Source organism: Uranotaenia lowii, chromosome 1 (genome assembly GCF_029784155.1).
Source record: "Uranotaenia lowii strain MFRU-FL chromosome 1, ASM2978415v1, whole genome shotgun sequence".
Taxonomy (NCBI): Eukaryota; Metazoa; Arthropoda; class Insecta; order Diptera; family Culicidae; genus Uranotaenia; species Uranotaenia lowii.
Genome location: NC_073691.1, coordinates 133,346,753 through 133,373,247, shown reverse-complemented (window position 1 = coordinate 133,373,247; position 26,495 = coordinate 133,346,753). Strand labels below are relative to the sequence as shown.

The 26,495-nt window shown below is 36.4% G+C and overlaps 1 protein-coding gene across 16 annotated transcripts in view; it reads right to left on the bottom strand.

The window, feature by feature from the left end:
- Nucleotides 1-26,495, bottom strand: part of LOC129740085 (cGMP-specific 3',5'-cyclic phosphodiesterase) — a 338,821-nt gene that overhangs the window by 41,975 nt on the left and 270,351 nt on the right. For all 16 annotated transcript variants that reach the window (XM_055731678.1, XM_055731686.1, XM_055731680.1 and 13 more), the window contains 2 exons: nt 23,360-23,716; nt 22,870-23,113 (listed from right to left, as the gene is read on the bottom strand). In XM_055731678.1, the coding sequence (XP_055587653.1) occupies nt 22,870-23,113; nt 23,360-23,716 (601 nt within the window). The remainder of the gene's footprint in view (nt 1-22,869; nt 23,114-23,359; nt 23,717-26,495) is intronic.

Genomic DNA, 26,495 nt, shown 5'->3' with positions numbered 1-26,495 from the left:
GAAAACATGTTAAATCTCAGTCCGCGTATTTTACCTTTTTTTAAACATTTTTGGTCAAATTAAAACATGACACTCTGATTGATTAAAAATAGAGATTAAACTTAACATGACGTTTAAATTTTTTAAAAAGGAAGCCTCACCGTTATGGCAATTTCTAATTAAATTGGAATCATTTGATTGATAATCCAAGAATCAGTATAGGTACTATGTTAGTTTACAGTAGTAATTAAATTTCGAAAGGGATGCAATAAAAAGTAAACGCAAAAACGAAATCGATACCCATAAAACAAACCCACTGGAATCCTTCGGGAACGTTGCCTAATCTCATAAACCTCTGGTATTCATCTTACTCTGCGGAAGGGAAGTTCAAATTGGGTGAAACCATAAAATACACCCGACGATCGAAAGGCATGTCAACAAAATCATGCCGAAAATTGAAAATTTATACATTTCGATAAATTTTGAATTGTGCCCTTAATACATTGAAATAAATTTTGAGATATTTTCTATTATTTCTGAAAATAGTATCGTTTTTTTTTTCTTTTTGTCTTTTAAATGCCCCTAATTCAAGGATAGCTGTGCATTTAATACCATATCGCCCAGGCGCTCCCACCCGCGCGTATGTCAGGTTGAATAATTCCTAACTGACACGGAAGGATTCATGGCTTCCCCGAAGAGACGTCCTGTCGGCTCGCCCAATTCTGTGTTCCTGGGATAGATACTTGACTTGGGCTGGCCTTCCATGAAATATTCATCTTCGCCCGAAACGTTCCCGAAATTGTACGGACCTTTTGGTAAAGGTGTGTGGATGTATGCTTATTTTTAAGTGAAAAAATAAATTTTTTTTTCTAGTTTTGATATACAGTGAATTCAATAGTGAATTCAATTAGCTCTAAAATCCAAAGACAATGCAACCTTTATTAGTTCTTTCAAAATAAATTTACATTATGATGGTTATGAATGTATGAGAGAATTTTCATAATCGAATTTCAAGACCAACCATAGGTATATGTACATTTAGTAGATTGGCACAAAAAAACTGATCTGTGCAAAATTTAAGCTCAATCGGGCTTGATTTAAAGGTGCCTCAAAAAGCGAATCGGAAAAATGATAATTTTGGTTTGATGCCAAATGACTTAAAAGGCATAGAACGTCGAAATCTGGTGTGATCTCGATAAATCGACTTTCTAAATAGGACTTCAAAAACCACCTAAGAGGGACTAAAGAAAATTCGAAAAATCGATTTTTTTTTTTATTTTGATGACTGAAAATGGATAAAATGTCGTGATATGGAGTTATCTGGACAAACATTATTGCCACAAAACGACTTCTCCGACTTCCGGAAAACGGCCGAATTTTTCAAAAACAAAAAGTTTGAGAAAGTTGGTTTTCAACCATATTTTTTTACGAGATAATACTAGATTTCAACGATTTGTGCATTTTAAAGTCATTTTACTTCAAAATGAAAATTCCTATTTTTCCGATTTTCTTTGGTCCCATTTTGGTAATTTTCGAGAGTAAAGAACCGAAACTTCGAGCGCCTTCGAGACACCTCTAATACAAGTTCGATTGTGCTAAAATTTTGCACTGGTCAGTTTTTTGGGTCAATCTTCATAATATATGTGTTCGGTTTTCATAATTTTATCATGATATATTTCCCATACATCCATTGCCAGCTACATTTTTATTGGAACACATAAAAAATCCTGTAACTTGCCTAATTTTTTTTTTCATCCAATAGGAGCAAAAGGTTGTTAGTTGAACCTAAAGAGTATCAAACTAACATTCCTTCCTTTTTCCCTATTGGCTACTAGGACGTGGCCAGCGCCGTTATTAATCATTTAATAAAGTTGGAGAGCATCAGTTTTAAACATTGAGAATGCACATTGAAATGCACTTATCTTAGGCAACATTCTTTTGGACTATGTTCAAAATCACGGTGTTGAACGTGTTCTGCTTAGCCACGTCAGCGATCGTGGAATTCGAAGTGCATGAATAAAAGATAGCTATGAAGAAAATTCTCAATCAATTATTGTGAGGAAAATTGTAGTTTTGTAGCACTTCGGGTTCATTGATTAAAGGAGGATATGAGAAATCAAACAAGCTAAGCTAAGCTAAGCTTATTTTGTTTTTTTAACTATTTAAAATTTGTGAGCTTCGTAATAAAATGTAAAGGAGAGTTAATTATGAAAAATTGTCACTTCTTTGTCCTCGTATACCTTAACTCATCACGAGAAAATGTATTTGCTTGAAGTTGTGAGCTTCTAAATTCTTTTTTATTTTTTTTTTTATTTACAAAGGTTTTATTAAGGCATTTTACTTATGAAGTTTTTATGTGCCGGGAGTATTTTTCCTAACTTTGGGTTAGTAAGAGGGGGGCCGTAATCGTCGCGGCTACTCAACTGTTAATTCAACTTATTATAGGAAAGGAAAGGGGATTAACTGGGGTCACTTCCAAGAACAGTTTCCGTTAGGGTCCGGTGGTGGCTTCCTGTAGCTGTGGTTTCGATAGCTACCTCAGGGTTTTCGACTTCCTGGCCAGCCTTCTATGTGGTGTTGTAGGACCCGTCGGATGAAAGTTTGTTCTAATAAATAGACGAAACGAGCATTAAATAGAGTACAGACAGAGGGGAAGAGGACTAAACGACCAAGTCAGACATTTTAAGATATTTGTATATAGGGTACAAATATTCAAGATCTAAGTTTGCCAAGATGTCTCGAATTGGAACACCAGGTAGTTTACATCGGGCCCTAAGGGTATCCAGTAGCCAAGCCCTCGATCGATCAAACCGTTCACACGTCCACACAACATGATCAATGTCGTGGTAGCCATCCCCACAAACACAAACATTGCTTGTAACTAGTTGTATACGAAACAAATGCGCGTCAAGCCGGCAGTGATTTGACATGAGCCGAGAAACCACGCGAATGAAATCGCGACTCATGTTAAAATGCTTGAACCATGCCTTCGTCGGAACCTTAGGGATAATCGTATGGAACCAACGTCCCTTTGTGCCATTCTCCCAGCTAGACTGCCAAGCGTTAATCGCTAAAGTGCGAGGTATTGAAAAATATTCATTGTAAGTTATTATCCTCTCGAAGATTTCACCTTGTAACGCGCCCACCTTAGCCAATGAGTCCGCATTCTCATTGCCTTGAATAAGACAATGAGACGGGATCCAAGCTAAGGTAATCATGTACGAATTTTCGATCAAAGCGCCCAATATCCCTGAAATTTCCAGCAAAAAATGGGAAGGGCGCTTCATCAGTTTCATCGATCGAATCGTCTCAACGGAGCTGAGACTATCCGAATAGATGAAATAGTGGTCTACGGGCAGTGTGCGAATGTGTTCCAAGGTGCAGTAAATAGCGGCTAGCTCAGCAGTGTAAACGGAGCATGGCTCTCGAAGCTTGAACGAAGCTTCAAAGCCCTCATTATACACTGCGAAGCCAGTCGCGTTGTCGATTCTAGAACCATCAGTAAAGAACATTTTTGTAGGATCAATTTCACGTACTTTTGATGCAAAGATTGAAGGAATGACGTTGGGTCGGACGTGATCTGGAATTCCACGGATGTCAGCGGTCATGGACAGATCGAATTTTATTAAGGAACTACTGATCGGGTAAAAGTGACTGGTGTCCGAATTTAACAAAGAAGGGTTTATTTCTAACTGACTAAAAGTATGATAATTGTTTACATATTTTACTTGCGAATTAATATTCATAAGCCTTTCCAAATTTTCTATCACCAAAGGATTCATAGTTACACTTCGAATTAGGAAACGTAGCGATAGATCGAAGAACCGATTTTTCAACGGCATTATTCCCGCCAGTACTTCGAGACACATCGTATGTGTTGATTGCATACAACCCATGGCAATACGCAAACAACGATACTGTATTCGTTCTAGTTTAATCAAGTGGGTATCCGCGGCTGACCCAAAGCAAAAGCTTCCGTATTCTATGACCGATAGTATCGTTGTTTGGTATAACCTGATGAGGTCCTGTGGATGAGCACCCCACCAGGTTCCAGTAATCGTTCGAAGAAAATTGATTCTCTTTTGGCATTTTTGTGTCAAGTACCTAATATGTTTTCCCCAGAGGCATTTAGAGTCGAACCAGACACCCAAATATTTAAAACTAAGAGATTGAGTTAGAGTTCTACCCATCATAAGGAGCTCTATTTGAGGTGGGGAATGCTTCCTTGAAAAAACTACTAACTCGGTTTTACTAGGCGAAAACTCGATGCCTAGATTCCTGGCCCAATGTGATAAATTATTTAGAGTTTCTTGTAACGGAGGTTTAATTTGAGTGCCTTTTTTACCTGTGATATGAACAACACAGTCATCCGCAAGCTGTCTTAGCGTGCAATTCTGTGCCATACAAGCATCGATTTCTCGGACATAAAAGTTGTATAGCAGGGGGCTTAAACATGAGCCTTGGGGTAGACCCATGTAACTAATTCGTTCAACTTTGGTTTCTTCATGACTAAAATGCATGATTTTTTCAGACAACAGATTATAAAGGAAATTATTCAATATTGGTGAAAGTCCGCAAGAGTTAAGATTACTAGATAGCACTTCTATGGACACCGAATCGAATGCCCCTTTGATGTCCAGAAATACTGCCCCCATCTGCTCTTTTTGGGCAAACGCCAATTGAATGTCTGATGAAAGTAATGCTAGACAGTCGTTCGTACCCTTGCCTCTACGGAATCCAAATTGTGTACTTGATAACAGATTGTTTGATTCAACCCATTTATCCAGCCGAAAGAGAATCATTTTTTCGAGCAATTTCCGGAGACATGAGAGCATTGCAATCGGCCTATACGAATTGTAATCAGAAACTGGTTTTCCCGGTTTTTGGATGGCGATGACTTTCACTTGTCTCCATTCATGCGGAACAATGTTCATCTCTAAACATTTATTGAATAAATTCAACAAGCGTTTCTTAACGGTATCTGGCAGATTCTTCAACAAGTTGAATTTGATTCTGTCCAGTCCGGGAGCAGAATTGTTACAAGACCAGAGCGCAAGTGAAAGTTCGACCATCGAGAATTGATCCTCCGTATCGGGACTTTTCTCTGTATTCCGATATATTTTCTGTGTTGGTACTGCGTCCGGACAGACCTTTTTCGCGAACTGTGTCAGCCATCGACTCGAGCTTTCCTCACTTTCGTTCGAAGGTGTGTAATTTCGCATGTTTCGTGCCGTTTTCCAAAGCGTGTGCAGAGACGTTTCTCGAGATAACCCATCCACGAATCGCCGCCAGTACCCACGTTTCTTGCCCCTGATCAAGTTCTTGAACTTGCGTTCCAAGGCCAAGTAACGTTGGAATTTTTCAGGCAATCCGGTTCTGCGAAACTCAACAAACGCCTTGCACTTTTCTCCTCGCGCACGTGAGCAGTCTCCATCCCACCACGGAGTGGGAGGCCGTTTCTGTATCGTCGAATTGTCATTCCGTCTGACCTGTGCCCCGATTGCACAGTCCACAATTGTCCCGGACATAAAGCTGTACTCTGCCTCCGGAGGCAGTTCGTCCGTTGACTCGATGGCATCAATGACACCCGATGCGTACTTTTCCCAATCTATATTCTTTGTGAGGTCATAAGGAATATTGATCTCTCCGGGTGGACTACGACCACTGATGATAGAAATATTGATAGGCAAATGATCGCTTCCCTGAGGGTCTTGGATTACCTTCCACGTACAATCCAAGCTCAGAGAGGAAGAAGCTAAAGAAAGGTCCAAAATACTATGCTGTGATTGGGATCCATTAATTCGAGTCACTTCCCCATTGTTTAAGACAGTCATGTTGAAGTCGTCACACAGCTCATAAATAATGTTAGCACGATCATCATCACGTGAGCTACCCCAGCCCACGCCATGGGAGTTGAAGTCTCCCAGAACTAGCCGGGGTTCTGGGAGAAGTGAAATAATATTCGCCAATTGGTTCCCGCTCACGCTTGAATTTGGCGGAATATATACCGAGGCTAGGCAAAGGTCTTGGCCTTTAATTCTAGCTTGGCAACTGACGACTTCAATACCTGGAGATGGTTGTAGTGGAATACGATAGAAAGAGTGGCATTTCTTGATCCCCAAAAGAACGCCACCCCCTCTTTGTCCATCTCGATCCAGGCGAATAATATTGTGGCTATGGAAGTTGAAATCTATGTTTGGAGAGAGCCAAGTTTCGCATAAAGCGAACACATCACAATTCAAATTGTGTACCAATACTTTAAAGGAGTCTAATTTTGGTAAAATACTTCTGCAGTTCCATTGCAATACAGAAACAATTTCTCTTACCTCAGTGGACGAGTTATTCATCAAAAGAAATTGCTTCTGCGATGAGGGTCATAGAGAGAGCTTTCTTTTTCAAGACTTCTCTCAAAAGTGGGACAAACATATTAATCATAGTCCTCCATCCTGCTGGTACGCTGAAAAAGTCTAGGATGAACGCAACAATTTCCGAAAATTTCATCTTACCATCAGCCGAAAAGCTGGGCAAACTGTTCGACGATGGATCAGATGCAGTTTCTTCGGGTATTGTTGCATTCCTGTTTGCTACTGATGGTCCTGAATTCTGAAGGGAAGTCTGGGGTTTTGACTTACCAGAAAGTGGAGGGAAGTCCTTCGGGGACGGATTAAAACCCGGAGGTCTCTGAATAGGAGGGGTAGAATAACTATTTCCACTTTGAGGATTTTTTGTTTTATTAACTTTGCTGGCAGCTGATCGGGGTTGTGTGTTAGTTGTGCGTTTCCTTTTTAGAGCTTGTGAAACATTTTTTTTAACAAATGGCCCAGCTGATGTTCCTTCACATGGATCCTCCCCTTCGGATTCATACTCACTTAGAAGGCCAAACTGGTTCTCTGAGACGATTGGCAAAGACTTCATCAGCATGTCTCTATATGATTTTTTAGAGCGAGTTTTCAAAGAAGTCTTGATTTTTTCCCGGCGCGATATGTACTTTGGGCACGCCGAGAGAGCATGAGATTCCTCGCCTGTGCAATACAAACACTTGCTTACTGCTTGTATTTCACACGAAGCTTCCGCATGCTTCTCCCCGCACTTAGAGCAGCGTGCCTGATTGCAACAGTAGGCGGCCGTATGATCCAACTGCTTGCAATTCTGGCAGAACATAACCGAAGGCACATAAAGTCTCACAGGTAGACGAACCTTCCCGATCGCAACGTAATCAGGAAGTGCAGTGCCGGAAAAGGTAACTCGAAAAGAGTTTGACAGGGAAAAAGTTCTCTCTTCCCCCTCGCCTTGTGCCGATTTTAGCTGACGCGCGTCCAGCACCTTGACCGTGGGAAGGCCAGGGTCTTTGAATCGGCCAACCCCGGACTTCACCAGATCATCGACGGTCAAACCCTCTTCCGTTACCACTCCGTCGATTTCCACGTCACGAGCGGGAACGTAAACGCGATACTCGATCGTAAACTTCGGGTCACAAGCAATGGCATTTGCTTCCTTCAGGCTACCAACAACAATGCGCATCTTGTGCGGTCTCATCGGCTGGTAGCTGATTACGGAAGGATAAGATCTGTCGAGGTCTCGAGCGATGGAAATCACATTAGGTGATTTCCCGTTCATTTTGGACCGGATATAAACTACCCAGGACCCCGTCGATTCAGGTTGGTAAACCCGACGGCGAGGGGTAGCTTTTGGCTCACTTTCATGATCTACAGGGGGACTGTTTACTAGAGGTGAAATTGATGATGCGGGTATTACATTCGTTGAGTGGGGATGGGGGCTGCCAAACATGAATGGGACAGGGGAAATTGATAGGGTATATGTTTGAGCAGGAGGGGGGTCGGTATTTTCCGTGTCCGACATGCTCATAGCCAAGCCCTCATTTTCAGGGACAATTTCTTCGGAAAGTATTTCCTCAGAACCGATATCCTCCCGAAAGGGAGGATCTTTACCTGCCTCGCCGTCGTCATCCATTAGTCGGTAACTTTCCGATGTAATGGGTGTAAGCGGAGAGCAAAACCAGAAAAGAAATTATTAAAAAAAAAAATAATAATAATAATAAATAAATAAGTTAATTAAAAAAATAATAATAATAATAAAATTATAATAATAACCAAAAGAATAACAATAAGGCAATAAAGTGAAGAAGAAGAAAAAAAAACAAAAGAAAAAAAAACCAAAATATATTTTTGGAAAAAAAACGAGTAGTTATTTGTGAACCACTCTAATAAAACCACCTGCTGAACCAACAACGTGGTTCTTTGTTTGCTGGCTGGGATACGGCACAGCCGCACGGCACCAGGGCCTATTGTCTTAAGCCAGAGTGATGATATCGGTGATGAAAAAAACGATTCAGCAGCGCACGGTGATGGATATTTCACTCCCGTATAGTTCGCTACCCGATAATAGCACATCGGAGAAAGCCCTTTACGGTATACCAACCCGAATAACAAGAGCAACAAAACGAACTTTTGTTTTTCACACACCACTTTTGCTTCAAAACACTAGCGATAGAACAAACTCGACTGTCTTCTGCGAGTGATGCTAAACGAATGCCCTTCTAAATTCTTATTTTTGTCAATTTTAATAAGATGGCAAAATAAAAATAAATAAATAAAAGAATAAGCTGTTATATCAGAAATACTTAAAGTATTTTTTTCGCTATCAGTATCAAATATATCGCCTTCACCATGCAGTATCTTTTTTATTCGCTTAGATAGAAAAAAATGCAAGAATATTGCCGTAGAAATTTATATTATGTTTTGTGAGTCATCAGGTCTTGGGATTCAAATGGAGAAAAATACGATTGGCTTTTAAGTGTTAATCTTAAATTTTGAAAATGAAATGTTTAGAGTTCTCAACAGTGTTTCCAAAAATATTGAAGTGAGTTTTGTTTAAGAACTCTTGCGTAGTTCTTGTAAATTAAAAAAAAAAAATCAGAAATTTTAAGATTGATACGAGACGGGAGGAAAGACAAGTTCTTTTAAATGCCTTATGTTGAAAAAGCAGATTGTTAAACTGCTAATTAAAGGGTGTCCTACACCCCAAAATAATTTTGAAATTATTTCTACGGTATTTTTCACGTAAACTAAGATTTTGATGCATCATATCGATTCTACGTGAATTTTGTATTAACCCCAGTGTAGCAAGGACGCCCCGGTAGCAACTACTTTACTTCAACATAATTGCCTCATGAATTTCACGTAAAATCTAAGTGGATGCTTTAAATCGATTTCGACTTCTTTTTCTCAAATTCTTATAGGAAAAGGTCATGCAGCTGACTTTTTTCGTTCTGGAAAAAAGCAGTTGAAAAAGTTGTGTTTAGTTTTCGCTTGTACTATACTGAAAACCGCTTCTTCTGCCAGTTTTCCCAGGATTATTTATAAGGTGAGTTGACACAATATTCGGGATTCGTGGCCGAATAGATTTACCATCGATTTGGACATGGTGAAAATGAAATTTTTCACCAATTTTTCAACCAAGTATTTTATTTTTTCAGACCTCGAAACATTGGAAGGTTGGCGTTAGGTTTGCAGATCAAGTAAATCCGGGTACCTTCAAGGAATTATTGCTGATTTTTTTGTGATTAAGTGTTGGAGTAAAATTCGGTTTGTGTAGTGCAAAATGAAATTTAGAATAAAATTCTTTATAAAGAAACTTCTTGTTTTTTTAAATTAAAATGGAACGAAAAACAAAACAAAAGCAACGAGCAAATCAACCATAGTTACATTTCAATACTAAACGAATTTCACAAATCTTTCATTATCACATCATGTTGTACTCACTAAAAATTCACGTAAATTTTATATGATGTTCATTATGCACCGATTCTTATAGCGACACGTTTAAATGTTTATACCGTAGGATCTACGTGAAAATCAATTGGATAAAAACTATGTAGTTTTTCACGTAGCCCCTACATGCAGATTATTTTGGGTGTACATCAAACTGCATTACAGAAAAAAAAGCGCTATAAAAATTACTCTATATGTTGTGCGATTTTTTAAACATTGAAACATCAAAAATTCTAACATTTGTGATCTTTTGGCATATTTACTGCATTCTTTTTTAATACCATATCCACAGTATAGTTCATCACGCCCAACTTAACTTTATCCTCCGTTTCATAAAGTATCAAATTTGCAACAGTTAATGTATGAAAAAAGTGAAAAATCGTATTTCATTTAAGTTTTTTTCTTGATGTAAACATCATTTCCAACTGTTTAAAATGATTTTTAAGAAAAAATAAAAAATCATGAAATGAATGGTTAAAACTGAAAGTACATTTCTACTTCTATACACAAACCCACTTGTTAACATTTCTTCTGACCCCTTTGAGATGCTTGCAGTTATTCTGAATGACCTTTAGCTTAAAATGTCATCATGTTCATACTAGTAGAAACAAGAAGTTATAAAAAATCATTTCATATTGATTTTTATCAAAAAAAAAAACATATAATTTCAAAATATCTGAAGATAAAGTTGTTTGAAATTGATAACTTTAATCCACCAAAGCTGTAATGCTATAAAAAAAATGTCTTAAAATTTTATGGAATAAAACCAAAGTTAGGGTTTCCATATTATGGAATCAGTTCATACATTAGAAAAACTTTATCAAATCTGTTTTGAGATCGTCAATTCTCGCTCATTGTGTTAATAAGGGCTTAGATTCGAAGTTTTAGTTATAAAAATCATATTTTTTTTTAGTTATTTTACCTGTTATTTCAGGATAAAGACAATTTACCAACATGATGGGAGCATACGAAAATGTTGAAAATTTTCACAAATCTTCAGTAGAATAAATTTGCGACGTTGCTTTTAAGTGACACCGTTTTTATCAACTTTAAAAAAAACTGCCAAAAGAAAAAATGATGGTCTCTTGCTGCACACACATATAAGAGGTCTGTTGAGCACACACTAAAGGTTTTCATATGTGGCAAAAGCAAAATTTATATAAAATATTGTATTTTCTATAGACTCTGCCCTACCTAAAAGACTAAGATTGTCAGAATTATTCAGCACGTAACCGGGCCAGACAAATGCAAGAATTTTTTTTTAATCCTGGCAATATCCGGGCATTTTAGGCTTCCAAAAAATTTCTAATGATCATTTTTATAAAACTTGCTCGAAGAATTTCGTTGTGGAGGCATACATAAAAAAAATTAACAACTTAAATTTGTATTTTATTATTTGACAAATAATGTGAATAGATCCAGGTAAAATCCAGGCATTTTTTAATAAATGGAACCGGGCCGTGCCGGAGTGTTCCCAAATTTTGTATTAATTATTCGGGCAAATCCGGGCAATCTGGCAACCTTATTATAGAATTTTCAACCAGTAAGATGAAGTTAAGAGCTTTCTGTTTCCATTGAAATTTATCAAATCAAAAATATATTTACAGAAACAGTGTTGGTACAAGATAATAAAAGCAATATAAAGTTTGTACATATGTGGTATCATTAAGCCAATCCGTCACGTCCGTTTTTTACGACATCGAAAAGTGTAAAAACTTGTACGTCTATTGTTAATTTTTCAAAAAGTTTTCTATGAGAATCAAAAACTTTAAAAAACTATCTCACGATGTGAGAGACTACATATGTCATCACTCATCAGCATTTTGTTATTATTAAATAAAAATTGAATAAATAAGTGTTGTGGTTGGCACTTTTTCCATATTATTGCTCCTCAATGGCTTTATACTAAAAAGTAAACTTATGCTTGATTTATCCGTTAAAAAATTTAAAACAAATTGTGGGAGAAAATTTTGACGATTTTCAATCATTCATGCTTAACAAGCAAACATATAGTGATACTATTCTAGTTTCGATCACTGTACTAATACACTGTGTAAGAGCCATATGTCCCTAGTCATTTTTAACTATTTCCAAGCAAGTTTTTAACAAAAAATTGCCATTTGTTGATTTTTTACAGCGATTGCATATAATGCAGCTTTAAGGGGACACCTTTTAGTTCAGCCTATTGCTTCGGTTCTGTCAGGAGTTTTTTTTTTCAATTTTTACGATGATCTGCGCTGTTTTAACTGAGTATCTTTTGCAAGAATAGTTTTGTTTTATCGAATAGATTGAACACCTGTTTCTGTTTCGTAAAACATTTAGGTTCTGTCTTTTAGGTTGCCTGTCGTGTTTTTTTCCAAATTTTAATAAGGTTTTTTTAAAGTGAATTGGAGCCAAAAGGAAATCTATTAAATGCAATTTTGTAGCGTTGGAAGTCATGCAAAATCGTTGCTCGTCAAAATAGGAAAATCCTGTAATGTATGTAGTTGTTTATATATTTTGTTTTCATCTTATCATTGGTTTGAAATTATGTTTATCAAAACTTGGACTTCATGCAACTGTGTTTGGAACATTGTCATCCAATTACGGCCAAGCCTCGGTTTCATTTCAAATGAAAAGGATCAAAAGGGGCACGTTAAACGGAAGTTAACTGCTCTCAGAACAATTCGGTTCACCTGCACCCTGCTTGCATAAAAAATTACTAGTTGTAACAAAATAGATACGCATGATGGTGTAACAATTGCCTCGCTTTCTAACGTCAATTATGTCGAATATATTGGTGTTGTGGATGGAAGGGAATGATTTATAAGCACCGATAGCGTGAGAACTGGGTCGATGGCAATCAAAATGACAACATCAACAATTCATTAGATGTTGACTGATAACAAATGCTTATGAAAAGGGCCTACACGCGAACAAGAACACACGAATTAGGGGTTTAGGATATTAAACAAGATAAGAATGAGCCAACAAGGCTTCTATCGAGTACATTCAATATGATTGAAAAAGCATTCCAGATTGCCCGGTTTTATTTTTTATTCGGGCATGCGAGGACACCCAGTGAAAATTTCGATTTTTGTTAAAAACTCCCGGACATTGCCCAGATTTGTTAGCATTATAAGCAAAACTAAGCAGAAAACTCATATTGACGGATGGTATATTTTGATTTAAGGAGGCATGTTCAGAGTTATTTACCTTCATCAAAATAACAAACAAAAATTATAGAAGCATTTCAAATGATTTGAACGCTGCTTCGATGAAAAATTGAATTTCAAAGTGATTTTCTTTTATTCTTTCCAAAAAAATGCTTGAATCTGGCTTAGATTTGTTGCAGTATTATTGGAAAATTCTAATCAAATCTCCAGTTTTTACCAGGTTTAAAAAATGCCTGGAATTTCAAGCCCAGATAAGTGGAAGGTAAATTTTGGAATGCTAATAGGGGGATAAGGGCATAACGAGCACCCGGGACATAATAAGCACTCCTCTTTTCTACAAAAGTTCGTATTTTATTAAGTAAATTTTCATGAGGATGTGTTTCGTACTTCCTATAGTGTTAATTTTTCACAAAAAAAGGAATCTCTTTCTCATCTTTACAGAGATATTTAAAAAAACCAGCTAGGTTCTCAAGTGACGAAAATATTATAATTATTGAGCACCACCAAATAAGCTCTTATGATCTTTAAATCATCTTGATCTATAATGTACGCTCTGCAACATGATGTACTCATTATCTCTCAATTTTCACTATCATAAAATTTTGATTTTTCACTTTATTCAATATTAAAACACGTTTTTTCTTTAATTTGTTGGCTCGGGGCAAACAGAGCACTATTAATAGGGGCACGATGAGCTTTTTCTGCCGTATAATCTAGCAGCGAATTCCACTCGGTGTAGTCAACTGAATTATAGAGCTGCAGTTTACATCTGACGATATGGCCTTTTAGTAACGTCCCAAGCAACCAAAAGTCTCGTTAAAAAGGTCGAACACAGCTTAATCAGCTTAATCAATGTGCTGAAGTTCCTTTTATTCAGCCCAAAATTTAAGTTCTTATTGAAACTTTGAAGTTCCATTAAAGATTTGAACGGCCTTCTATTCAGCCCACAAGTAAACGTTTAATCAGCAAAAACAAAAAATAATTCTCCTCTCCTCTCTCATTTTGGTCATCACCAGCCCATGTGGTGCTGCCGGTTTCTCGGCATCCATCTTTATTCCTCCCATCCCCTCACTCAATTGATCATACTTAATTGCTTTGTTTTTAATTTTGTTCGATACATGTCGGCACGCACGCCAGTTCTGCTTCACAATTATTTGATTTGCTTACTCAAGCAATCAAACAACGTAATGGAAAAAATTAGTCCTGGTACCAGATTTGTACCCCATCCTCCGAGTTGATAGCCGAACACGCTGCCACGACGCCACGCTTAGATTTTGCCTTACCGGCAGCTAAAATTCGAAGTGATTATAATCTTCCTAGAATACCCTCAAGTGCAGCCAGCGGCCAGCAGCAAAGACGCATGTTGATTATGACTAAGAAACATTACGAAACGGCGTATAAATCAATCGCCAAAATAATATCGGTTTTAAAGAAATGGAATTCCATGTTTATAACTGTTAAGCATAAAATTATACAAATCCTTGAGTTTATCTTGATATTTAATTAATGAATTGCTTCAACTGACTTTCAATGTGTGATCAATTCGTGGTATATAAATACAGTTGGACGAAATTTTATAAAGTCAAAATATTTATTCTTTTCAAAAACAATCATTTGCGAGTTAGCTTTAAGTTGTTTTGAGTTGAAGTTTCAATATAAATTATACATTTCAACAATTTTCAAGCTCCAAAAAATGATTAATTTATTATATGCCCTTTTGTGATGTTCGTTCACATTTCATATTCATGAAATGGCGGACATGTCTCTTAAAAGGTTATTTGAGGAACATTTTGGAACTTCGAGTCTATAGAAGGCTATTTGAGACCCAATTTGTAACTTTTATTCTGAATGATGCGAATTACATGTCACAAAAAAGGCTATTTGAGGAACTTCTTGGAACTTGAAGTTCACAGAAGGCTATTTGATACCCAATTTGTAACTTTTATACTGTGTGGATGCGAATGACATGTCACAAAAAAGCTGTTTGAGGAACATTTTGGAACTTCAAGTCCATAGAAGGCTATTTGAGGAACCTTTTGTAACTTTCATGCTCACATTCGAAGAAATTTGGAACCAATTCCCTTTGGAACTTTTGTTCAGCGTAATTCGAACTTTGGAGGCACGAGTTTAAGTAGATATGAGACTTTTGGTTGCTTGGGGTGTCGGTGAGGTAATCAAAAGAGTAGAGTTCGAATTCTGTTCGAGGTGATTTTTTTGCATTTACCATTCATGATGGATTGTTTTTTATTGTTCTATATACGGCTAGTAGCATCATCCGCCAAACAAAGCACCGGAAACATAATGTATGAGCGTGCGTGAATTGTTTGTACTCTACAAACAGACCTAGGTTAATTTGTTATTACTTTGTTAGATGAATCTACGACTCACCTGACTTCATCGAGTTGCTAGATTCCCCGGCAGAAAACTCTCATCCTGCCTCGATTAATGGTGCTTATACTACCCCAGGGGGTTTTCAGCTTTTGGCAAAAAAAATTTAAAATGCATTTTTAAACGTTTTAATCTAGTTTTTCAAGTTTCAGCCAATCAGGAAATAGACTATTTTAGTGTTCGAACACGAAACAAATTTGTAATTTATATATTATAGCTGTTTTCTATAGTTAAATAAGCGTTTTCCTTAAGGTGGCCATTATGTCCTTATCTCCCCTTTTATTGGTATCACTAACGATCATACGTTTTGCCTTCCAATATCTCTCAAATTGTACGTATCTGCATTCATTCTGATGGATTTGCAATTAAAATCCTTTTGAATAACTTTAAAGACTGATTACCAATTATTAAAATATCGATCTAAATTTGTAAATCGTACCACACATTTAAAACAAAAATTGAACAAAACTGATTGTCGAAAGTTTCAGAGAATACATTCTACCGCTCTTCGCAAGCACCTGTATGATCCATTTTTAGACCACAGACATCCGTCATTCAATGTTGTTCAATCTACCAATGCATGGGTATTCTGTCTGTCCATCTCTTCAATTCCCTGCGTCGCATTTCACAATTGAAACTGTTCCCATTGAGTAATCGCTGGCAGGGGACAAGCCCAGGATGACCAGAATCCATCGTATTTCCCGTTTTAATTGGATTTGCGTTTCTGGTGTTCTTAGAGGAAGCCAGAGGATGCCATCTGCCCCGAGCCGGGTCTGGTTTCCGGGATTAGACGGATTATATGCAGAGGGGTTTATAAGCTTTTCTACATTGTGGTGGGGCCAGCTGAACATTGCTGTGCAGGACTGAACGAGTGGGCACAATGCAGGGGGCAATCTGAAAGTTTGAGTGCGTTCTCGTATTTCTAATGGGCAGTCTGTTTTAGTCGGAATGTGTTTTCAATCAAGATAAAGCAAACATTCATCGTGCATCAAGAAGAGATTTAACGAGTTACGAACTTTACATTACACTAGAATCATTGTTGATCGTTTAATTTTGATGTCGAACGAGCTGTAGAAATAGAAGTTGGATTCAAAAACAAGCTGATTGAATACAATTGAAAGAAGATTAGTTATATTATTAGTTTTATATCAAATTGAAATCACATAATTCTCGATAGATGTTCTATAATTTTAAAGTTTATTTTCCCATTAAAATTGGAATAATTGGGAATCTCAAAAATGGGACCTGAACTACTCGATAGTTAGGTTCGCATTGGAAAAGTCTTAAAAAGCAATTTTTTAAATAACCTTTATTGCAGAAAGTAAAATGTTATCTACCAAATAATTCCATGTTGTACCATCAAACGGGGCAGCATGCAACAGCGGGCTTACTCGCAATATTTGTGTACATCGCACTGATATAATTTTTAATTTTATAAAACGTAATCGAGTTAATGAATACAATCATCATGATATAATTTTTCACATCTTAAGTTAGTATTTTAAAGTTTTTCATTTTCCTTCAAAATTTAAAAAATCCATCAATAAATGTACAAATTTTAACATTTTTCGATGCCGTAAAAAACTATACCCAGTATGACGGATTGGCTTAATGATATGTACCACCTACAAACTTTAAACTGGTTTAATCATCCTATTCCAACACTTTTGATGAAATATTTGTCGAACAATCACAAATATTTTATAATTAAACATTTTTATAATTCAGTTACCTGCCCGGGGTAAGATGCATCAAAATGCAAATCAAAGAGACTCCTTGTAAATTTCGTTTCCATATAGGGTATTTCGAGGGAATGTGCACCTGCTAAGGGAAATGACCTTGTTTGCGGAATAAACAAGCTGAACACCAGAATACATTGCAATATGTGCTTCGTATTTCTATCTTCTGCTCCTATTCCGTCAAAAATATTACCTTTTTTTTGTAAAAACTTTGAAAATATTCGTTTTTTTTTACAAACGCCTTCAAAAGCAACCTACGAAATCGTTGGATGTTAAACGCCCCAGTGCACACTGGTACAGAACATCAATCTAGCGGAACTAAATTAATAGCGCCCATGGATGAAAAGATAGACTTTTGATGTCTTCGACAACATTGCATAGTATTACAAGGCGCAAACTTTGAAATAAAATATACAGTCGAGGGGTCCACCAATAGCAAGATAAAAAAGCTAACTTTTTTGTTAAGCATTTTAGAGCTTTGGTTTTTTCTACAAAGTTGTTTATCTTAACAAAATACATAACTTTGCTAAACAAACTAAAGTTCTACAATTTCATTCTAAGGAGCTACAATGAAATGAAAAAAAAAACCTTGAAAAAACAGTTTTTTTAATCTGAAACGTTGTAGGTAAGATAAAACAATTTTCAGTTTTCGAAACAAAGTTGGAAAAAGTTAAGATCTACAATTGTTTTGTACATTATGATGTGTTTTGAAATTGCTGAAGCGCTGTAGAAAGAATTTAGTGTAATATATTAACGATTTTCAAAGAAAAGTTTATCGAATTGCGCAAATTTTCGCACTATCAGCCAATGTGGATTTTATTTTTGGTGTTAAGAGGAATCATTACCATATAAAACTAGCGTGGAACTCGGTGGAACTCGAAGCAATTTTAAGATTGAAAATCTAGTATTTTGTTCACAAATATCACTTTTTTTTAAAAACTTTATCAGTTTCTTACTTTCTTTGATGCAATTCACTTGCAGAATTTGAGAATTAGAAATAATTAGATGATTCAACCGGTTTTCCATATCGAATTTATCAAAATGGTCATAGATCCTTTAATCAAATTGAGTTTGTAATCCAACGAAAACTTATTATCTCAAAAGTGTTTTTTTTTTTCGTTAAATAGAGCAAAAATTGGCCTGCCACTGAAAGCTGAAAGCTACTTTACTTTTGGAGTTAAATCACTTTCACGTGTTCGTACAGATATCATTTATGTAATGATGTACAGATTATAATGATAAATTTGAAACGGAAAACCGGGTAAATCATCTAATTATTTCTTATTCTCAAATTCTGCAAGTGAATTGCATCAAAGAAACTAAGAAACTAATAAAGTTTCTCATAAAAGTGATATTTGTGAACAAAATACTAGATTTCCAATCTTAAAATTGGTTCGAGTTCCACCGAGTTCCACAACAGTTTTATATGGTAATGATTCCTCTTAACACAAAAAAAAACCGCATTGGCTGATAACAGTGTTCCGAAAATCAATCAAAACAAACACTCAGGATGCGTTTCCTGTTGGAAACATTCTGATTGTATAATGGGATAGCGCCTCTCGCAACTGCTTCGCCTGGCTGGTATGGAATCTCGATCAGCGCTCCTATCAGCTATGCAAACCGAGTCGCATCATTCAGAATTATCGGTTTAGCAAACATCGCATATCGGAGATGATTGAGATACAAACTGATCCATTCTGAATGTAGCTCACTCAGTATCTGCCTGAATTATATGAAATTCAAAATTATTTTTTGCAGGACGAGAAAAATCAAACAGTTGTGCGGGACACCATAAATTCTCAGTAGTTTTACCGTGACGGACGACAGTTTAATAAAAGAACTTGTAAAAATTGAAAAACACGGCGAAAGTGAACATCTTTCCCTCACAAACACAACTACAATTTGATTTTAATCATACTGATGTTAAAAAACGTTATAACAACAAATAAATTTATTAGTTTGCTGTATATCAAATCAAACAAAATACGCTAATGATCGGCTTCATGTATCACTCACTCACTGCCTGATCCATTCAATCCTGATCGAAGACCAACAAGATTCGCCATATGCATTGCGCATTGGTGAGATTCCAATTTGATGATGGTGCTGCACTGTTTTGACAGCAAGCATCGTGCGAGGTGATTTGTATTTAAGCGATGAATTGAACGATCGATGATCGGGTAGGTCCAGTAGCAATCAATAACGAAACCCGACCGCTGTACGTTCAGGTGCGAAGGGCAATCAGAAACATTCATTGAAAATGAGTGATATTCGGAACATTGGCTGATAGTGCGAAAATTTGCGCAATTCGATAAACTTTTCTTTGAAAATCGTTAATATATTATACTTAATGCTTTCTACAGCGTTTCAGCAATTTCCAAACACATCATAATGTGCAAAACAATTGTAGATCTTAACTTTTTCCAACTTTGTTTCGAAGACTGAAAATTGTTTTGTCTTACCTACAACGTTTCAGATTAAAAAAAACTGTTTTTTCAAGTTTTTTTATTTCATTGTAACTCCTTAGAATGAAATTGTAGAACTTTAGTTTGTTTAGCAAAGTTATGTATTTTGTTAAGATAAACAACTTTGTAGAAAAAACCAAAGCTCTAAAATGCTTAACAAAAAATTTAGCTTTTTTATCTTTCTATTGGTGGACCCCTCGACTGTATATTTTATTTCAAAGTTTGCGCCTTGTAAAACTATGCAATGTTGTCGAAGACATCAAAAGTCTATCTTTTCATCCCTGGGCGCTATTAATTTAGTTCTGCTAGATTGATGTTCTGTACCAGTGTGCAGTGTAGGCAAATGATGCTCCAAAACATTGGATCAAAACGACTCGAAAACAACATAATATTTACAGTGAAAATAAATTAATTCTGTTATTTTGTTCGGAAAAAAGGGCAAAAAACATTTACTTCCAAGTTTTTCTACACATAAAAATAAATGGTTTGTTAACATTTCTCAATGAAAAAATGAAATTTTTTGAAATTCTTGACTTTATTTTGAACTGCGTCAGTTTGAACCAAATTTTTCTGCTGCTTTTGGCGACAAATTTAGTGAACTGATTTGATTTTCTGTGCACGTTTTTTACTTAAATCCGATCGAAAGTTCTAATTATTACGCATCCTAATGATAATTTAGGACTAAGCAAAGATGAAGATCGACATATAATTTCGATAATCGGTCTGTATTCATGGAAAACTGCACTCCAAAATTTAGAATAAAACACGTGGTTTTGTTTACATCTTACCGAACAGCACCTTGAGAGGAAGGCGATTTGTCCCTAAATTCATGGGGGCATTTTGATCGAACATTTGAAATTTAATTTGTCTTCAGTTTACCATAAAACAACAATTTACCACAGTTTTCATCAATTGTTTTTGTGATGTTTTAAGCAATCATCTTGGTGTAAAAGCCTATTTCATTTGATCACGTTTTACAACTTAAGTGAGGATAGCCACCTCAAAATTCAATTTAATTGTTATGCGTGTTTTAATGAATATCTGGTAACCATTTTTATCAAAATTACAAGGTGTTGGTTTTAAGAACACATTTGTGTGAAAAGAATCCACTAAAGACTTCGCAAATCTCCAAATTTATCAAATTATTGTCGCTGGCGTTTTACCCCGCAAGGGCATTATGATCCTTAGGGTTTGATGAGATCCCTTTTCTACCCATCTGCCTATTCAAATCTCAAAGCTTCGCGTCGCTTACTTTCCCATGTGAAAAGTGAGTGGAGCTGAGATCCCTCTTTTTCAGATTTATTGGCATTTTCGCTCTTGTAATGTCAAACTTAAGTGTATGCAAGAGCCCCATAATGTGAACAAATCGCAGAATGATTAAAATATAGGTGGCCCAAGATACCCCACAAAATGTGGCCCACGATTCCCCACAAGCTATGATTTGCAAATAGGTTTCGTTTGTGTGACTTACTGATGTTTCATCAAAAATTCCTTTTCCAGGACATAATAAAACTACACAGCAAATATTATTTCCTGTAAAATTACGCAAATGTCCTGCAACAAAGAGGAGCAGGACATTTACCGTAATTTTACAGATCGAAAAACAAATAACGTGACATTTAATTTTCAGTGTACAACTTTTTTTACAGGACATTTGCTGTAATAATAAATGAATCTTTGTTAACTTTCAAGGAAAAAAATTTAAAATTACAGGTTCTGTTAATTACAGGTTGATTTATTTTAAAGGTTGCAGTTTCAGTGACACCTAATCTTCAAAAAAATTTTCTGTGTAAGATTATAAGCGTATGACCATATTTTCGTTATGAACTTTAGGGTCCCCATCGATGCAATTGCGTGCTTGTTTGATTATGATTTTTTTTAATTTTTTAAAGCTTTATAAATAAACTAGCTGACCCGGTAAACTTCGCTTTACCCGTTACTTAATAAATTGTTGGAAAATATTTACAGTTCTTCAACTTCTTCGTGCTTGTGAATCAGTTTTCATGAAAATTGCCTTCAAGTTGTTCGAGTTTTTTCCCGTTTCTAGTTGATTTTGTATAGGAGCCCCCCTTCCATAAAAAGTAATAATCTCGAAACTATTATACAAACCATCTCTGGTCCGAAAAACCCTCGGATACCAAATTTCACTTAATTCCGACAGACCTTTCATACGTGATGGTGTTACAAAGAAAACGCCTCCATTTTTATATATAAGATATGGAAAAGAAATAATTTTGTATGGGGACCCCCCTTCCATAGAAAGTGAGGTTCTTGAAACTATTATACAAACCATCTCTGGCCCAAAAAACCCTCGGATACCAAATTTCACTTCATTACAACCGACCATTCATACGTGATGGTGTTACAAAGAAATCGCCTCCATTTTTATTTATAAGATGAAGCATATGATGCGTGTTTAAGTCAACAACATATAGGATAATATGCGTACGCAAAGCGACGGCTATGACAGATGGATTGGGATTTTTATCTCAACACACATCTGAGATATTCAGAGTGGCCCACATTTCCCCATGGTCCAACGTTACCCCACTCTACCCTACTTAAATTTGATAAAAACTCTTTAGAATTATTCGGTTTGTGTCGTATTTCACATGGATGATGTATGGGAGCCCTTAGCATTTTGTATGAGAGACACTTCCTTTTAAAAGAAGGAAGGATGTTTTATGCTTTGTTTATTTTTCTTAAGTAAAACTTGTTTGGATTCCAAACTCGATGAAAATGGCTTGAAAAAATGCTGGGACCTATCAAATTTTACTTTGATTTTATACGGGCCCTATCATTTCGAGGATGGGTGGTGCTACTATTGCTAAAAATCATCTCGTAATGTAAGAATTCTTTTATGTTCCTACTGTTTGAGTTTAAATTTATATTATTTTAATTTTGAACCTTAACTCTCTATAACTCAACAACAAACAAATAGAATTTGGGACCTGAACTCTTTGTTGAAAACTACGAATTACAATAAGAGGTCATAAATTAAATTTCAAGTCGTTCTGTTAGCCCGTTTGTACATGATGATGTTACAAAAAACGCGTAAATGAGGATTGGCCCGCCAAAACCATTGAATTTTTTAAGAGCATGTTTTAGAGATATTAAGGCATATAATTAATTATAAAAAAAATCATTTCACTAAGGCCATAATAATTCTTCAAGAGCCGGAAAGTCATTTTTAATAACAGCAACGATAAAAATCGTCCTTCAATCAGAACACCAATCATTTGAATGGTATTTTTCTAAGATTGTTAAACCTTACAATAAAATAGAAAAGTATGATGAGTCACCAAAAGCAACTCTAAAATTAGATTCTGTAGCCTTGCTGTGCTGCACTCACCGATAAACTTGAAGCTGTACAGCTTGTACTCCTCGGCCGAGGCGATGGAATCGTTGACTAGTTTGAGCGTCTGATCCGGTGGGGCTGTCGCGTGGTAGGACAAACATTCGAGGGCCACCTTCTGTTTGGCCATCAGTTTGCAGGCACTCTCGTACATCTGGGTGTTGTGAATACCCAGGCCACAGAAGATGGCGAATGCCTCGAAGATGGAAATATCACAGCTCGTAAATTGTAGATTGTTATCCTGCATCCAGAACGAGTGGGTGTGTATTTGGGGAATAAAACGGACAAGAAAGATTGATAAGGGATCAATATTTCACACACTGCCCACTGCCCAAGCACGAGGATGTGTTGATTCGATGGGTATTCAATAGGCAAGCAACGTGGGTTTTTCGAACTTTGGTTGCAAAAATAGTTCATCAACACGTCCTACGCTTTCGCCACAAATTGGCCGCAGCTAGGAGGGACACAGAAGTCTATAACCTCTAACCTTATTAATTAATTGAGCGACACCAATCACATTTTTCTGCCCGTTGACGATTGGCATGCAGAGGATGGTCCGGGCGCTGAGTTCGTCCGTTTCACCGGAAGTGTTGCCGGAACCCTGTTGCTGGTGACCTTCTCCGGCTGCGATTTGTTGCTGCTGAGGATGATAGATGGGTTTGTCCTTGAGCCATTCCTCGACATCCTGGATGTTGAGCGTTTCTCCGGTACGGGCCACATATTCCGCAATCTGCGCCAGGGTCGAGTTATTCAAGTCGTTCACCGATGGACGCGAAATATTGGCCGCGGACGAATTGTCCCCACCGAGCTCGAAGATCATCGTAAACCGGGTGGAGATTGGTTGCTGGTTGACAGTAAAAAAAAGAATAGAATAGTATTCAAAATAGTAAAAACTAGGTTTCTTTAAACTAAGAATTTTCGGAAATAATGTACCTAGTGGAACTAGAGGCAAAATGAGCTTCATGATTGATATAGGCACCCTTTTTACGGAAGGACGTATTTCGTTGGAAAACGATTATGCTACACTCAGGGTGACTTTTCAGATTTCAACTCAAAAAATCTATACCACTGAATGTTTTCCTGATGACTATTCCTAATTCAACGCACTATTCAAAACGAAAAACCAACGAAGGTCTAAATAACTTGAAACTTGTATTGTATTAAAACTCATAAAAAACACTTAATTTACTTTACTCATTAAAAAAAATTCAGACAATGAAGTTGTTCAATATAATTGTTTAAGCTCTAGTGCAACATAACTACAACAGTTGAACATTTCAACAGATTGGTTATTTTTTGCAATGAACCAGTTATCTGACCTTCAAATACCTACATGGATATAAAACTGCTACCCCCATAACGTAGGCTTTTTAAAATTTCACTCTTATTATTTTTTATCTATATGAAATTTTGAATTAATTCTGCAAAACATTACACAAATATTGCGGAAATCTTGCATTAATATACTCAAAATCCAATGTACAATTAGATTGAGGTATAAAAAAATATCAGACATTGAAAAAATACAAAATGTTGTAAATACAGCTAACGTTGATAATTGACAAAAACTCTGAAAAACAGCAACCTTCAAAAATTCGTCAAAAATTTTGTGTATCATATTTTAAATCTAGAGATGCTAAAATGTGCAAAATTATGTCAACTTATCAATCCTTTTTTTCAAAATGTATTTGGTGTGACTTCAACAATATTGACGGTTTCTTTATTGAAAACTTGTTACACAACTTGTTTTGCATTTTTTGTGGTCATGATTTTAAAAAAATTAAAAATATATATGTATATATCCTTTGGGGTAACGTATAGCTTCTAACTTCAGCTTCCTTGGACACTAAGTGAAATTTTTTACTGAGCATTACTTTGCTGCGTAGGTCCAACGGCGCGAGGAATAAATCGAGTGTCGATACGACGTCCGCCGGTTGAAGAATCCAGAGATGAAAAAGGTAAACATTGAACAGCTTGAATCGCGAGCCTCGAAATTGCCGACAGACGGAACAGTCAAACCTGGAGGGTGGTCGATGATCGGAGAAAGGCGAAAGTCGGAATTGAGCAGGCATGTACCGGGTCAGCCAAAGCAGCAGCCCGCTTACGATATGGGGAACTGGAAAAGGCAGTTAAACGAGTTTGTAAACGAGACAAGAGAGCCTGGACAAACTCCCTGGCCGAAGAGGGAGAAGTGCTGCTACCATTGTAGTTATCCGATTACTTTATAGTATTTCTCGCCACCTTAGTGGTGCAAGGACTAATGTTAGAATGCCGCTGAAAGACCAATCAGGTCAGCTGCTGACAGATCGAACAGATCAGCTCAAGCGTTGGACTGAGCATTTTGAACAACTTTTCCGAGTTACAAATAGCGATGGCCAACAAAACCCGCAGCTCGAGGCGCCAACAGTAGGGGAAAACTGTACAAGACGCACCAGCGGGGTAAAATGGCCCATGTCATTCTTTCTCAAATATACACTAACCTATGGCTTCGAATGATGTTTTTATTCATTTTTATTGTAGTAAACAAGCTTTTTCTTCATTCATTAGATACAAAGTTCACAAAATCTACTTTAATTCTTAGAAACAGAGGAATTAATGGAATCAGCGTGAAACTTGTAATTTTTCATAAGTTACATATAAGGTTTTATGGTAAAACAGCTTGCGCAATCTGATCAAACTACAGCTTATCGTTTTACCACTCATGTGCTTTTTTGGAAGACTATAAATATTTTGTTGTATTTTATTAACTTCCTACAAATTTTATCCAAAATCAAACATATGAAAATTGGGGCAGAATGCCCACAAGACCACGTGTTTTACGCTCAAATTTTGAATGCTGTTTACTTTTGACAAAACCCGAATATCAAAACAAAATGCCTTTCTTTTTATTTGCTGACTCCCAAATGACGATAACATTGCATAATTATAACAAATTTCGTCCTTGTTCGAGTTAAAACGGTGCACCAATATTCGATTCGAAAAAATTATCGGCCGCCATGTTTGCCGCGATATCACTATATCAGTCGAAAAAAATGAATTTCGTTGCCTACTTGAAGGCGTTTTATATATAAGGATATTAAAAAGTGTATTTTGAAAAGCGAAATTTTCGATCAGTTTAGCAATACTAAATGATTTTTAGCCAAAAAAAACGGTAGTTTACAAAACTACGATGAACATGTAATTAAACATATGGTGTTTCAATAATTACATTCCGTATAATCATTGTTCCATTTCTTACCACCCTTCCTGTTTGGTGCGTTCTGTCCACTAGTTTTGGCGTTCTACCCCGCGGTTTGTTTTCTGGCTGTTTTAGTTTTTATTCAAAAATATAGTCAAAATCAAGTTTTTATCATATTTTTTGTTTTCGATAATACGTAGATTTCATCCTTGAATCGTTGTCAACTCTCAATTTGGTTCTTAAATGATTGGTATCTCTATAAATAGCAATTATGCTTAGCTGGTGCGTTTTGTACAGTTTTACCCTAAGTCGCATTAATAGCGTCAATTCGGAAGCGCCCTCGCTAGCTGAAATAGAAGCAGCAGACAAAGACATGAAATCTAACAAAGCGCCTGGAATCGATTGTATCCCTGCTGAATTGCTCAAAACCGACCCTGCCTTGTCA